This window comes from Sebastes fasciatus, chromosome 5 (genome assembly GCF_043250625.1).
Source record: "Sebastes fasciatus isolate fSebFas1 chromosome 5, fSebFas1.pri, whole genome shotgun sequence".
NCBI lineage: Eukaryota > Metazoa > Chordata > Actinopteri > Perciformes > Sebastidae > Sebastes > Sebastes fasciatus.
In genome coordinates this window covers 963,735-979,393 of record NC_133799.1, presented here as the reverse complement: position 1 = coordinate 979,393, position 15,659 = coordinate 963,735, and the positions used below count along the sequence as shown (strand labels likewise).

General features: G+C 39.2%; 2 protein-coding genes across 5 annotated transcripts; one reads left to right on the top strand and one right to left on the bottom strand.

The window, feature by feature from the left end:
• The first annotated feature begins 84 nt into the window (after positions 1 to 84).
• LOC141767322 (basic immunoglobulin-like variable motif-containing protein) lies at positions 85 to 8,460 on the top strand. Of its 4 annotated transcripts, none has more exons than XR_012593826.1 (11): positions 85 to 377; positions 1,343 to 1,887; positions 2,975 to 3,104; positions 4,189 to 4,284; positions 4,379 to 4,483; positions 4,561 to 4,655; positions 4,732 to 4,864; positions 5,615 to 5,698; positions 5,804 to 5,900; positions 6,007 to 6,439; positions 6,490 to 8,460. XR_012593826.1 is itself a non-coding variant. In XM_074634505.1 (11 exons), exons 2-10 carry the CDS (start codon positions 1,401 to 1,403, stop codon positions 6,313 to 6,315), a joined length of 1,536 nt encoding a protein of 511 aa, XP_074490606.1. In that variant the 5' UTR covers positions 85 to 377; positions 1,343 to 1,400; the 3' UTR covers positions 6,316 to 6,364; positions 6,490 to 8,460. The 4 variants fall into 4 exon arrangements, 3 of the variants coding, with proteins under 3 accessions (XP_074490606.1, XP_074490605.1, XP_074490607.1); XM_074634505.1 differs by having other exon boundaries at positions 6,007 to 6,364; XM_074634504.1 differs by lacking the exon at positions 6,490 to 8,460 and having other exon boundaries at positions 85 to 423; positions 6,007 to 6,451.
• On the bottom strand, positions 8,326 to 15,027 carry LOC141767323 (homocysteine S-methyltransferase). Its single transcript, XM_074634508.1, has 8 exons — positions 14,803 to 15,027; positions 11,811 to 11,878; positions 11,295 to 11,467; positions 11,087 to 11,190; positions 10,729 to 10,890; positions 9,455 to 9,660; positions 8,691 to 8,770; positions 8,326 to 8,597 (listed from the first exon to the last, which is right to left on the bottom strand). Exons 1-8 carry the CDS (start codon positions 14,908 to 14,910, stop codon positions 8,518 to 8,520), a joined length of 981 nt encoding a protein of 326 aa, XP_074490609.1. The 5' UTR covers positions 14,911 to 15,027; the 3' UTR covers positions 8,326 to 8,517.
• Between the last annotated feature and the right edge of the window lie 632 nt (positions 15,028 to 15,659).

Genomic DNA, 15,659 nt, shown 5'->3' with positions numbered 1-15,659 from the left:
GAGTGTTTTAATGTTGTTTTGTGGGTTTGATTATTGTCGGACCCCCCTGTTGCTGCTCAGAATGGTCCAGTCCGTTAGACCTGCACAGGAAGTGGATGTGGGTCAGAACCAGAACAGAACCATGGAGGTCCAGCTGGACGGGTCGGATCTGTTCTGATCTGTTCTGATCCATCAGGTGATTTAACATGTTCACAGCTGATCTGTGTTGTTATAGTGATGTTTAACTCTGCATAGAGTCACAGTCTGATGCTCAGAGAGAGAAGCAGGAGGACAGATGGAGGAATAACAACCTGACAGCTGATACCAGAACCAGAACCAGAACCAGCAGCTGGTACCAGAACCAGAACCAGCAGCACCGTTATATCGGCTGCTGCCAGGTCAGTGAGATCAATAACCATCACAACAGCTGACTGGTTAATACAGGTGATTACAGGTGATTGCAGGTGATTGCAGGTGATTGTGTGGTGATTGCAGGTGATTGCAGGTGATTGTGTGGTGATTACAGGTGATTGCAGGTGATTGCAGGTGATTGTGTGGTGATTACAGGTGATTGCAGGTGATTGCAGGTGATTGTGTGGTGATTGCAGGTGATTGTGTGGTGATTGCAGGTGATTGCAGGTGATTGTGTGGTGTGTCTGGTGTCTGTTCGGTAAAACGGTCGCTCTATTGAACGGTTCTCTAATGAGACGTAACAAACTAGAAATAACAGGCCCTTTATTAGACACAATACACCTGCTGTATTACTATACTATATACTATATAGTATATAGTATTTACTATACTATATATATACATAGTATATGCTATATATTTATAGTATATACACATACTATAAATTACTACTTATATAGTTATATACTACAATAGTATAGTATATACTATACTGAGACACTATTATACCAAATTATACTATAATTAGAAACCAAATAGATCTTATTAATAATGATAATAATGATAAATTATTATTTTTTAATTATTATTATAATGCATTAGACACCATTTTACAAGATCATATTCTAATTAGAAACCAAAAAGAGATAATAATAATAATAATAATGTTGCATTAGACACCCTTGCCTGGGTTGTCTAGTGAAGCTGTGATGTCTCATGTTGTTTAAATGTGTTTAATTATCTACAGCATCATTTGGTAGTAAGAGAAGAATAGCCTCTAACTGTTAGGATCTGATATAACGTGTTTGATTTCTAATTAGAATATGATCTTGTAAAATGGTGTCTAATAGTGTATTATTATTATTATTATTATTATTATTAGGATGTCGTATATTCCAGTGTTGGTGTCTGTATCTCTGTAGTGTTTCTATAAATGTTCTTTCATCACCAGAAAAGACTTCAACATCCCTTCAGCTGATTCTGCCGTCCGTCACACTCGTGGCAGTTCAATGCCGAACACGTCAGAAGGTCAAGGTCAAGCAAACCTACCCGGGTCAGTAGAACCGTCGGGGGTGCAGAGGCCCGGCGATGGCGAGGAGGACCGCAGTCTGCTCAGCTCCCTCGCCCGGGACGCCATGAGAGTACGGAGGGCTTCGAGCGCCGAACTCCACCTGCCGTGGACCTGCCCGGTCACCCACTCCCGAGAGAAGTTCTACACCGTCTGCTCCGACTATGCTCTCCTCAACCAGGCCGCCACGGTGTACTGCCCGCCACACGGAACCAGGGACGCGGTCCAGAACCAGCAGGATGACGGGATATCTCTGGTGAAGCCCAAACCCTCAGCTGACTTCAGCGCCGGCAGGTCAGGAGGGGCCCACGTGGGATCAGACGGGGACTGTGACATGGTGGAGGTGTCCAGCCTTACTAAACCCATGTTGGCCTGGGAGATCGACACCACCGACTTCAACGCCATGCTCACCAGAAACGTCAGAACAAGTAAGAAACATGTCATCACATTAATGTAGACAGGAAGTTAAACTGACTGTTCGGCTCCTGAAACCAACAAACTAAAATAAAATTAAAAAAATTAAAATAGTTGAAAATTCAAAACTATTATTACATTGCTGACATTTCAAAGAAAAAAAACAACAATAATAAATAAATAAAATTAACATAAAATAAATAATATATATAATAAAAAATAATACTAAATAAAGATACTAAATAAATTATAATAAAATAATAATATAATACATACTATAAAAATAAATTATTATTATTATTATTAATAATAATAATAATACAAATCAGCAAAAGAATGAATAATGAAAATAATCCATTTAACCTGCGGGATGTGACTCCGACCTATAGGTGTCACAAACAATAAATAAATAATAAGTAATAAATATTCATTTTAAAAAAAGAAATAAAAATACTAAATAAATATAGACATAATAAATAATAATAAATAAATTATTATAATAAAATAATAATATACATATATATACATACTATGATAATAGTAATAACAATAATAAAAATAAGCAGATGAATGAATAATGAAAATAATCCAGTTAACCTGCGGAGATGTGACTCCGACCTACAGTATAGGCGTCACTAGGTAGGAGATGTGACTCCGACCTACAGTATAGGCGTCACTAGGTAGGAGATGTGACTCCGACCTACAGTATAGGCGTCACTAGGTAGGAGATGTGACTCCGACCTACAGTATAGGCGTCACTAGGTAGGAGATGTGACTCCTACCTACAGTATAGGCGTCACTAGGTAGGAGATGTGACTCCTACCTACAGTATAGGCGTCACTAGGTAGGAGATGTGACTCCGACCTACAGTATAGGCGTCACTAGGTAGGAGATGTGACTCCTACCTACAGTATAGGCGTCACTAGGTAGGAGATGTGACTCCTACCTACAGTATAGGCGTCACTAGGTAGGAGATGTGACTCCTACCTACAGTATAGGCGTCACATCGCCGCAGTTTGTTGTCACTGATCTGCTCTTTAATAGTTGAACAGTTGAACTCTCCTCTGGTTCAGCCTCCACTGACTGATGACTGTGTTTCAGGTAATGTGAAGAAGAGCAGCACCAAGAAGATGAAGTCCTCAGACAGACCCAGCAGGAACCTGCAGGACGCCCCTCCTCACGCCTCGCTGGACGAGATCAAACAGAGAAAAGTGCTGGACCTCAGGAGATGGTGATGTTATATTTAGAGCCTCTAAACAGAGAACCCATTGATGTTAGCTTCACGTCAGGCTGGAGGAGTAGCTTCTATTATAGTTCTGTACACACATTACACACACATCGTCCCTGGCAATCTGCTGCAGATATGTCCAGACATCCAGCGTCCACTGTGTCCAACAGGGACATCAGAAACCTTCCACCTCCCGGAGGAGAAGAGTTCCTCTGTTTGGTTGAGGAATGGAGGTTAAGGTGGAAGGAAAGGTGACTCCATCCTGGGACGAGCTGTGAACCAGTCTGTGACTGGGAGAGAGTCCTGGAACGCCACATCGTCCCATTACATCATGAAACTATTACAATGTTCATTGTTTATATAGAAGAAGTGGACGCAGTCAAAGCGACGTCACCCATCGGTTTGTAGACTACGGTTTTGAAGCCTCGAGTCCGTCATTTTGGCCGTCTCCATCTTGGTTTCTGGCCGTCGCCATCTTGGTTTCTGGCCGTCGCCATCTTGGTTTCTGGCCGTCGCCATCTTGGTTTCTGGCCGTCGCCATCTTGGTTAAGGTGGAGACAAGTACAACCGAACGCTAAGACATTTTTCGGCGGTTTGGTGGGAGGTTTGGTGGGAGGTTTGGTGGGAGGTTTGGTGGAAGGTTTGGTGGGAGGTTTGGTGGGAGGTTTGGTGGGAGGTTTGGTGGAAGGTTTGGTGGGAGGTTTGGTGGAAGGTTTGGTGGGAGGTTTGGTGGGAGGTTTGGTGGAAGGTTTGGTGGGAGGTTTGGTGGGAGGTTTGGTGGGAGGTTTGGTGGAAGGTTTGGTGGGAGGTTTGGTGGGAGGTTTGGTGGGAGGTTTGGTGGGAGGTTTGGTGGGAGGTTTGGTGGGAGGTTTGGTGGGAGGTTTGGTGGGAGGTTTGGTGGAAGGTTTGGTGGGAGGTTTGGTGGGAGGTTTGGTGGGAGGTTTGGTGGGAGGTTTGGTGGGAGGTTTGGTGGGAGGTTTGGTGGGAGGTTTGGTGGGAGGTTTGGTGTGCTGACTGTGTGAAGAGATTTGAAATGTGTGTTACTAGCTGTAATATAATGTATTGTGTGGATTATTGTGTGCTTCAGGTACTGCATCAGTCGACCGCAGTACAAGACTTCCTGTGGGATGTCATCTCTGGTTTCCTGCTGGAACTTCCTGTACAGCACGCTGGGAGCGGGAAGGTGAGCATCATGTGATCACGTCCTCTACCAGACTTCCAGTAGAAACCGCTCCTCACACACTAACGTGGTGTATTTACTGTATTTGTGTTGCTAGCCTCCCGCCCATCTCTCAGGAGGAGGCTCTGACCATTCTGGGCTTTCAGCCGCCGTTTGAGGAAATCAAGTTCGGTCCGTTCACTGGCAACGCGACTCTGATGAGGTACATAACAACTCTTTATATTCAACCATTTCATGAGAGGAAATGCAGAGCAGTAACCAGTGTGTTTCATCCTACAGGTGGTTCAGACAAATCAATGATAACTTCAGAGTGCGAGGCTGCTCGTACATTCTGTACAAACCACACGGGAGACACAAGACAGCAGGAGAGACAGGTGAGTCCCTCCGCCAGCTAACTCACCTGCATGAAGAGATGAAACGATAGAGAGATAACCAGTGAAATGTTTCCAGCTGAAGGAGCGCTGATGAAACTGAGCCAGGGGCTGAATGACGAGTCTATGGCCTACATCTACCACTGCCAGAACCACTACTTCTGTCCAGTGGGATTTGAGGCTACGCCACTCAAAGCTGCTAAGGCCTACAGGTAGGAGTCACATCGCTGCAGGGACACTGGATTATTATCATTATTCATTCATCTGATGATTTTTGTCATTATTTATTATATTATTTATTGCATTGTTATTATTTTATTTGTTATATTATTATCCATTGTTTATATGTATTTATTATTTATTTATGTATTATTGTCATTCATTCATCTGCTGATTTTTATTGTTATTTTATTTACTTTATTATTATTTTATTTATTGTATTATTATTTTATTTATTATATTATTTTATATGTTCATATGTATTTATTATTTTATCTATTCTATTTTATTTATTATATTATTATTTTATATGTTCATGTATTATTTGGTTATTTATTAATTCATTAATTTATGTATTGTTGTCATAATTCATTAATCTGCTGATCTTTATCATTATTTATTATATTATTTTATTTATTGCATTATTATTTCATTAATTATATTATCATTCATTATGTTTATATGTATTTATTATTTGTATTATTTATTTATGTATTATTGTCATTATTAATTAATCTGCTGATTTTTATTTTTTAATCCAAAGATATTCAATTTGCAATAATATAAAACAGAAAATCATCACTTCAGAAAAGCTGAAACAGAATATTAAACTTTTTTATGATTGTTTTGCTTGAAAATGGCTAAAACGATTAATCCCTTATAAAAATAGTTTTCTGTTTATTGACTAATTGATTAATTGACAAATCGTTTTTTAGAAACTGACGAGTCTTTTTTGTTTGAAGGGGTCCTCTACCCACCAACGAGATGGAGCACTGGATCCTGATCGGTGAGCCCAGCAGGAAACATCCAGCTATCCACTGTAAAAAGTAAGCTCTCTCTCTCTCTCTCTCTATATATATATACCGTATATATATATACATATGAATCATGTTGTGTGTCTGAGCTGTTTAATATGAGGCGTCTCTCTTCAGGTGGTTGGACATCGTGACCGACCTCAACACACAGAACCCAGAGTACCTGGACATCCGTCACACAGAGAGGGGGATTCAGCGCCGTAAAACCAAAAAGGTTCTCCGTCTCCGACCTGTTATTCTAAATGTTATTCTAAATGTTACTGACGATGTTAACCTGTCTGGTTCTGAGGCTAACCGAGACAACGTTACCTGGCTCACAGGTGGGCGGCAACCTGCACTGCATCATGGCCTTCCAGAGGGTCAACTGGCAGAAGCTGGGTCCCTGGGCTATGAACCTGGAGAACCTGCGCCACGACTTCCAGCACCACCACGCCACGGAGCGGGCCCAAGGGAGCGCCGCCGCAGAGGAAGCCGAGGACAGAACGTCATCCAAGCGCCTGGCCTACCTGGGACGCTCTCAGAGCACAGGAAGTCAGAAAGACGGCAGCTGGAAACGGCTGTCCAACACCGCAGAGTACCGGCAGAGGAGCTCCCCCGACAGCGACCTGGAGGAAGACGTCACAGACTGAACGGGTTCAATAACAGACGGTACGGCACGGCAAGGCGCGGTACGGTACGGTGCAGTACGGTATGGCACAGTACGGCATGGTGCGGTACGGTGCAGTACTGTACGGTAGAGAGCGGTATGGTACGGTGCGGTACGGTGCGGTAAGGTGCAGTACGGTACGGCACGGTACGGTGAGATGCAGTACGGTATGGTACAGTACAACGCGGTGCAGTACGGTACGGGACGGTACGATGTGGTGCAGTACGGTACGGTACAGTACAGCGCGGTGCGGTGCGGTACCAAATATCACCATACTTTAATATTGGTGAATTCCTGTTTTTTAGGACGGTCAGATGTGGATTCATATGGTAGTTTTTAGTGTTTATTTATTTGGAGTCGGCCTGCTGATCCTCTGGATTCATCCTTTCTGACACATTTCCTTTTCTCACTACGAAACACCGACAACTTCTTTAACTCAAAAACACCGGCAGCTACACAACCAGTGAGCCACATTAAATAACCACCGAGCAGCAGAGCTCTATTTCTGGTTTTATGTTTCTATACAGCGTATTAATGCACACAGACTGTCGCCGTCCGAGCTGCTAATGAGTCCGTAGCAGACAAGGTGAAGGATGTTATGTGAAAGAAAAGGAAACAAATCATGACGACATACGGCAAACACTAAAATATACTCTTTACTCAACAGCACATCAAACTAAATGAACTTGTTTTTTAAAAGTTGTATTGAGCGGTATCAACTTCACGGCCACTGCACTGTAAGGTGTTTCTGTTATTTTGTCCACCCCTGTGTTATCATCCATCTACAGTCTCCTACAAATTTGCCTCAAGAACCGCTAAAGTTCGTCTGACTAGATTGTCCTCCTAAACCGTAGGTCCGATATGTACCGAATTTTCTGTGGATCATTATTGGACCAAACTCATCAAACATTATTAAAAGCTTGTTGATCTTATTGCGTTTTGAAGATATTGACCAGTGAACGTCAAAAGGGCGCGGCTCATCACATCAACAGACCTAACTCCACAACCGTTCGGCCAATCATCACAAAACATGTAGGATATGTTTAAAGAAATGTTTGAAACATACCCTGAAAGTTTCATTCAAATCGACCACCAGGGGGCGCTACAAATGCACAAAATGGGCGTGGCATAACACAAACATAACACTTTTCTGTTCGTAACGTTTCTCTGATATTGTAGCTCGCTAGAGCCTCGAATCACAGTTTGTCATCTCTAATGTCTGTGATATTTGGATTCTGGCAGCCAACAACACAGCAAGAGGACATTTCAGATGTGTAACTTTAGCCCACTGCTAGCGTTAGTTAGCCTCCAGTCTTTCCTTTGTTTAGCCTCCAGCTAACACCGTGACCTCATCATGACGTCCACACAGTTACAAACGTGCATGGGTCTGGTCTAATTTGGCCATGAATCAAAGATAATTCGTCCAAACTTCACCAAACTTGCAGGCCATGTTTAATGAAGCTGTTGAAACATGTCCCCTGAATGTTTTTGAAGTTGACCAATAGGGGGCGACGGCGTTGCCAAAGAAGGGCGTGGCCCGGCACAGATTTGGCTGTAAATGAATGAGCGTCTGTCCAATCATCATAAAACCTGCTCGTTATATTAAATACAGGTGTTGGAAAGTGTCAAAGGTCAAGACCTCTCGCAGCTTTCACCTTCTAACAGTCTGTGTTGGCTTGAACCTCAGAATCACTGCTCCTATATTTACATCCTATTATCACATTTATCAGAGTTTAATTCTGTTAATATCACGTTAACATGTTAACATCATGTTAAAGTCACTGCAGTGATACAGTATGTTCTACTCAGCTATCTGCTGTACATTCTGTTCAAAGATGACGTACGGTGGTTAGTTCAGTGTCCAGTTCAAAGTGTTGTAAAAGTGCATTGTGAAACCTCCAGTGAGATGATCCCAGTCTGTAAAAGACGGATGTGAGCTGTACAGATGTGATCCCTTCAAATCCTTCAACATGTGAACCCAGACACTGGAGAGTGAAGCCTGCATGGTTTATTCTCATGTTCATGTACAGATCAGTTTGTTTGGTCTCTGACAGACGTCGTGGTGTGATTTGATGTAGAGGTTTATTTATTACTGATTTTACAATAAATTTAAAAAAAAAATGATAAACTCCTGGGACAGACGTCTTTCTTCTCTCAACAGTCACCTTTTACCGTTTCAGTCCCGTCACACTGCTGACGGGCTGCTTCCTTTTAACTCTCGTCGGAGCGCTGCGATGTGAGCGGGACCGATACGGCAGCAACCGCCTGATGAATAAACAACGACAACAGAGAACGTCAGAGGAAACACTGAAACACTGAAACACAGGATGAACCTAAAGAGTAAACAGTCCTCCTCACCTATCAAAGCAGCACCTTGCTTCATCCAGGTGTGACTCAGGTCAGGTATCGATGCTGATGTGTTCCCAGATGTCAGCCACCTTTGTGAGGAAACAGAAAACATGACATAGCAGTGAGATACTCCATTACAAGTAAACGTCCTGCAGTATTATCAGAAAGACATTCTGACATTATGGAAGGTAAAGTACTCATTATGCAGAAGAGTGATTTATTATTGTTTCATTATTGTTAATGCATACATTTTATTTTAATATATAAATCTATATACATGATATAAACTGATCATATGTTTAGTTCTTAATCTGCAAAGTAACTTGTAATCAGAATCAGAAATACTTTATTGATCCCACTAAGCTCCGCCCTCTTGTGTCACTTCTGGTTCTAAAAACACAAGATGGCGAAGGCAAAAAAGCACAAAGTGTCACATTATATCTGTGCAAGGAAATGTGGATTGTAAAAACAACACCTCAGGATAAACTGCTCAGAATTCCAATGTACTTATACTGTAGGTGCAAATGGCAAATAAAACTCTTGAATCTTGAATCTCCTCCGCCTCTACGGTGAACTACAGCTGGGGATCTTTCAGAGCAATAACCCTAAGATGATTGAACTATGGACGGAGGCTGAGAGGAGAACCAGGAGTGTGTTCTGGTCTGAGTGGAGGTTCAACCTGTAGATCTGATCTTCCTGTGTGGCTATATAACCTTTTGATGCATTAGTATTGTATAGAGTGATAGTTGAAGACGACTAAACGACAGACTGACCCCTGCTCCGTGTCCCAGTCCTCTCCACTGTTGGGGTACACCACCCAGCTCAGGTCTGGGCTCAGCAGGGACCCGGCAGAGTCCAGCAGCGGCTCCACCAGCGCCGCTGAGCAGCAGTTCACTCCCACAGCAACCAGCTGAGTGGATCTGTTAGCTACCCGCACCGCGTCGGTGAACGGGCTGCCGTCGGATATACACCTCCCATCCTGACGGAGAGTATGTGCAAAACGAGAGTCAGTTGGGAACACTGAATGAATCGACTCTAGTCAGACTGGTTACCAGCAGGAGTTACCTTACAATGAATCGACTCTAGTCAGACTGGTTACCAGCAGGAGTTACCTTACAATGAATCAACTCTAGTCAGACTGGTTACCAGCAGGAGTTACCTTACAATGAATCAACTCTAGTCAGACTGGTTACCAGCAGGAGTTACCTTACAATGAATCAACTCTAGTCAGACTGGTTACCAGCAGTAGTTACCTTACAATGAATCAACTCTAGTCAGACTGGTTACCAGCAGTAGTTACCTTACAATGAATCAACTCTAGTCAGACTGGTTACCAGCAGTAGTTACCTTACAATGAATCAACTCTAGTCAGACTGGTTACCAGCAGGAGTTACCTTACAATGAATCAACTCTAGTCAGACTGGTTACCAGCAGGAGTTACCTTACAATGAATCAACTCTAGTCAGACTGGTTACCAGCAGTAGTTACCTTACAATGAATCAACTCTAGTCAGACTGGTTACCAGCAGGAGTTACCTTACAATGAATCAACTCTAGTCAGACTGGTTACCAGCAGTAGTTACCTTACAATGAATCAACTCTAGTCAGACTGGTTACCAGCAGGAGTTACCTTACAATGAATCAACTCTAGTCAGACTGGTTACCAGCAGTAGTTACCTTACAATGAATCAACTCTAGTCAGACTGGTTACCAGCAGTAGTTACCTTACAATGAATCAACTCTAGTCAGACTGGTTACCAGCAGGAGTTACCTTACAATGAATCAACTCTAGTCAGACTGGTTACCAGCAGGAGTTACCTTACAATGAATCAACTCTAGTCAGACTGGTTACCAGCAGGAGTTACCTTACAATGAATCAACTCTAGTCAGACTGGTTACCAGCAGGAGTTACCTTACAATGAATCAACTCTAGTCAGACTGGTTACCAGCAGGAGTTACCTTACAATGAATCAACTCTAGTCAGACTGGTTACCAGCAGTAGTTACCTTACAATGAATCAACTCTAATCAGACTGGTTACCAGCGTACCTTACAGGAGAAGGCGATCCAGGCTTTAGAGTTGGGGAACTCTCTGAGCAGCTCCACCAGAGCCTCTGCCTCTTTAATGCTGGGGATCGTCTCAAAAGCGATGAGATCAGCTCCGGCTGCTGCGAGGCCTTCCAGCTGAGGCCGATGCCAAACTTTAAACTCCTTGGAAGAGAAATAAAAAAGACACCTGAGACCATAAATGATCATTTAACCCTCGATGGTCCGATGTCCTCAGAGGACAGAATGTCCCTGGTGATGCAGACGGGTCTATAAAACATGCAGAGATGCACCGTAACCAACGTGTCATGAGTCACCTTAATGACTCCTTGTGTAACTGTTATGAGCAGCTGACACTCACATCAACAGTCATGTCGTCTGCGTACGCTCCGGTGTACTCGGAGCCGTCGAGCAGAAAGGCGCCGTACGCTCCGACAGAGCCCGCCACCAACGGACGCCACCGCCCTTCAGAGATTAGTTCACACAATGAACCATCATCACAGCGTCTCACAGCTCTAAACACATCAGAGACTGTATATATATATATATACTGTATATATGTTGTGTACCTGCTGGTCGAGTGTCGGAGACGAACCTCTCCATGGCGTCTCTGGCCAGCTGGACTCCAGACATCAGCAGCTGTCTGGCGCCGTCAGCGCTCACGTCCAGGTGGCTGATGAATCCTGGGATACTCGCCTGGTACGTGGCGGTTGTGATGACATCAGCACCGCTGAGCAGAAACCTGTTCACAGACCACAGACCGCGGGATGACACAACTCATTTCTACGATCGTTGACATTATTCACTATTTTCTGACATTTTATAAACCAACAATTAATCTAGAAAATAATCAGCAGATGAATTGATAATGAAAATAATCCACCCTGCTGCCCTGGAGCACAAAGTGACGTCATTAAATACCTTGATCTGTCTGACCAACCATCCAAAACCCCAAAATATTCACTTTATTATGATGTAAGAGCAAGAAAAGCAGCACAGAGACGGTTTGGTGTCAGCTGTAACTCTACTGAATGGTCCTACATACATTCCTATATACATGTATGTATATATATATATATTTATACCTGTAGTGAGCGTCTCTGATGGCCTGAGGATCGGTGTGTAGAAGTCTGGCGCTCCAGAGAGGATCTCCCTTCATAACGGAGACACACAGACACACAGATGTGGATATTTGACTGATGTAAGACAGAACAGACTCACACCAAGCTGCTATGTTTTATTTATTCATCCTTTATTTATGCAGGAGGTCTTATGATTTATGATGACCTTATTTAAGATTGTGTGATTGATTGTTTTTCACTAAAAAGGATGTTCATTATCGTGACAGATGGGAATCATTTACACAAATAAAACAAAACATATCATGTCCATTATTCACACCAACGTTAGCTTTGGGCCAATAGAAACTCTGATATGATTATGATATGATATATGATTATAACACACAGCAATAAGTTCATTATTTTAAAGCTGAAGCACGGACTGACGGTCAGTTTAAATATTATCAGGACTATGTCAGTCTGGCTACTGTTCATTTTCTAAAAGATCAATACTAGAAATATCGGCTATGAATAATGTCAAGTTGAGTCCAAACGCAATTTGAATTAAAAACAAAAGTATATAAGTGTCTTTCATCTGGACCTCATTTTATTTTACATTCTAACATACATTCAGATACTTTATACTGATTTATGATTGTATAGTTTAATACTAAGTGCAATGAACCAGGTCCATACATATCTATATATATGTTTATATATATATAGATATGTATTGATATAGATATATATAGATAGATGTACTTTATTGATCCCAAATTGGGAAATGATTGTGTTCCAGCAGCAGGTTATCCAGACAATGCACAGTAACAGTAAATAAAATGTACATGTCAATACTAGAAAAATAATTTACATCTATAGAATACAAAATATAAAGAATATTATAATACACTATAAATATACCAGACTACTACAACTAGCATAAAAAAAATCTAAAATATTAACATAAAAACAACAACTATATACATTAGCAAAGTGTGCAAGATACAATGTTTTGTTCTTTAATAAAAATTTATTATAATTATAATACAGGGATTTGGTGGAGGTGAGGGTTGCTTGTCTTTTTTCTGCTTTTATTATTATTATTATTTTACAGGAGTCTGCTAGTAGCATTTAAAAAATCTAGATTATAAACATAGAATAATATATACACTATATATTATATATAATATATATAATATATACACTATATACATTAGCAAAGTGTGCAAGTTACAATGTTTTGTTCTTTAATAAAAAAATAATTATAATTATAATACAGGAGTTTGGTGGAGGTGAAGGTTGCTTGTCTTTTTTCTGCTTTTATTATTATTATTATTATTATTTTAAAGGAGTGTGCATTGTAGTTTATTTGTACTGTTTTTCTCTTTTTTTCTTTCCTCCTATTTTGTTGTTTTTTTGTTTTAATCAGTATTGTTGAAACATGTTAAAGGGAGAACAGTATTGTGCTCTGTCTGTAATAAACATTACAACAGATGTATTTATATCTGATGTTAGTCAACAAAACACACAAATTATATTGACTCTGATTACATGATAAAGAATCATGAAGCAGTCAAAGTTAACAACGAGCTGAGAAATGATCCTTTAAAGAGAAACTAAAGCCGAATAACAGAGTAGAGCCACCAGACTGTAAGGGTGTATAATAACCTGGTAGAAACCTGAATAAAAGGTGATTCTAATGATGATTAAAGGTGATTCTAATGATGATTAAAGGTGATTCTAATGATGATTAAAGGTGATTCTAATGATGATTAAAGGTGATTCTAATGATGATTAAAGGTGATTCTAATGATGATTAAAGGTGATTCTAATAATGATTAAAGGTGATTCTAATGATGATTAAAGGTGATTCTAATGATGATTAAAGGTGATTCTAATGATGATTAAAGGTGATTCTAATGATGATTAAAGGTGATTCTAATGATGATTAAAGGTGATTCTAATGATGATTAAAGGTGATTTTAATGATGATTAAAGGTGATTCTAATGATGATTAAAGGTGATTCTAATGATGATTAAAGGTGATTTTAATGATGATTAAAGGTGATTCTAATGATGATTAAAGGTGATTCTAATGATTAAAGGTGATTCTAATGATGATTAAAGGTGATTCTAATGATGATTAAAGGTGATTCTAATGATGATTAAAGGTGATTTTAATGATGATTAAAGGTGATTCTAATGATGATTAAAGGTGATTCTAATGATGATTAAAGGTGATTCTAATGATGATTAAAGGTGATTCTAATGATGATTAAAGGTGATTTTAATGATAATTAAAGGTGATTCTAATGATGATTAAAGGTGATTCTAATGATGATTAAAGGTGATTTTAATGATAATTAAAGGTGATTCTAATGATGATTAAAGGTGATTTTAATGATGATTAAAGGTGATTCTAATGATGATTAAAGGTGATTCTAATGATGATTAAAGGTGATTCTAATGATGATTAAAGGTGATTTTAATGATGATTAAAGGTGATTCTAATGATGATTAAAGGTGATTCTAATGATTAAAGGTGATTCTAATGATGATTAAAGGTGATTCTAATGATGATTAAAGGTGATTCTAATGATTAAAGGTGATTCTAATGATGATTAAAGGTGATTCTAATGATGATTAAAGGTGATTCTAATGATGATTAAAGGTGATTTTAATGATAATTAAAGGTGATTCTAATGATGATTAAAGGTGATTTTAATGATGATTAAAGGTGATTCTAATGATGATTAAAGGTGATTCTAATGATGATTAAAGGTGATTCTAATGATGATTAAAGGTGATTTTAATGATGATTAAAGGTGATTCTAATGATGATTAAAGGTGATTCTAATGATTAAAGGTGATTCTAATGATGATTAAAGGTGATTCTAATGATGATTAAAGGTGATTCTAATGATTAAAGGTGATTCTAATGATGATTAAAGGTGATTCTAATGATGATTAAAGGTGATTCTAATGATGATTAAAGGTGATTTTAATGATGTTTTACCTTTAATTTGGCTCCTTGAGACTCCAGTTCTGTCGCCAGACCTCCGTCCAGAATCAAGGGTCCAGTTTGATCCTTCATATGAAGTCTGAGAAGAGCAGAAGAACTCATAGAGAAACTCTGAAGTTATAAACTAACACTTTATAAACACTTAGATCTGTTAACTCACTGAAGGACACTTCAGGATGTTGTTGTGGTTTTTGTTCCGGGTCACAGAAAAGGTTCAAATGTTGCGTTCATTGCCGCTCGGAATTTTAATACTTGAGGTGATTCTGACCTCCATAAAACCAGCAGACCACCACTAGATGGAGCAGGAAACTATGACAGAACAATGAGCTCATTCTAATGAAGGAGAACATGTACAACAATATATGACAAGGTGTACATCACCAGTAGGCTAGAATAAAATAAAATAAAGTAAAGTGAAATAAAATAAAATTAAATAATATAACATAAAATAAAAAATAAATAAAATAGCATATCATAAAATAAAAATAAAATAAAATAAAACAAAGTAAAATAAAATAACATAAAATAGAATAAAATTAAAATTAAATTAAATTAAATTAAATTAAATTAAATAAAGTAAAATAAAATAACATAAAATAGAATAAAATTAAAATTAAATAAAATTAAATTAAATTAAATAAAGTAAAATAAAATAACATAAAGTCAAATTAAATTAAATTAAATATGATAAAATAAAATAAAATAAAATAAAATAACTAAAGGCTCTCTAATAACTCTAAGGCATCAATAAAGTTCACTAGTTTGTTTTTGTTTTTTACTGTTTTCTTTATCATTTTTTTTAACTGAACATTTTCTATTTACAGACTGTAATATCTGTATCTATATAATAC

Excerpts from the sequence above, each read along its gene's own strand:
- LOC141767323 (XM_074634508.1), bottom strand. The coding sequence starts at position 14,910 with ATGAGTTCTTCTGCTCTTCTCAGACTTCATATGAAGGATCAAACTGGA. Across the intron at positions 11,191-11,294 it reads CTCCGACACTCGACCAGCAG|GGCGGTGGCGTCCGTTGGTG; the intron begins GTACACAACATA and ends TAATCTCTGAAG. Across the intron at positions 9,661-10,728 it reads GGATCGCCTTCTCCTGTAAG|GATGGGAGGTGTATATCCGA; the intron begins GTACGCTGGTAA and ends ACTCTCCGTCAG.
- LOC141767322 (XM_074634505.1), top strand. The coding sequence starts at position 1,401 with ATGCCGAACACGTCAGAAGGTCAAGGTCAAGCAAACCTACCCGGGTCA. Across the intron at positions 1,888-2,974 it reads CACCAGAAACGTCAGAACAA|GTAATGTGAAGAAGAGCAGC; the intron begins GTAAGAAACATG and ends ACTGTGTTTCAG. Across the intron at positions 4,656-4,731 it reads CAAGACAGCAGGAGAGACAG|CTGAAGGAGCGCTGATGAAA; the intron begins GTGAGTCCCTCC and ends AAATGTTTCCAG.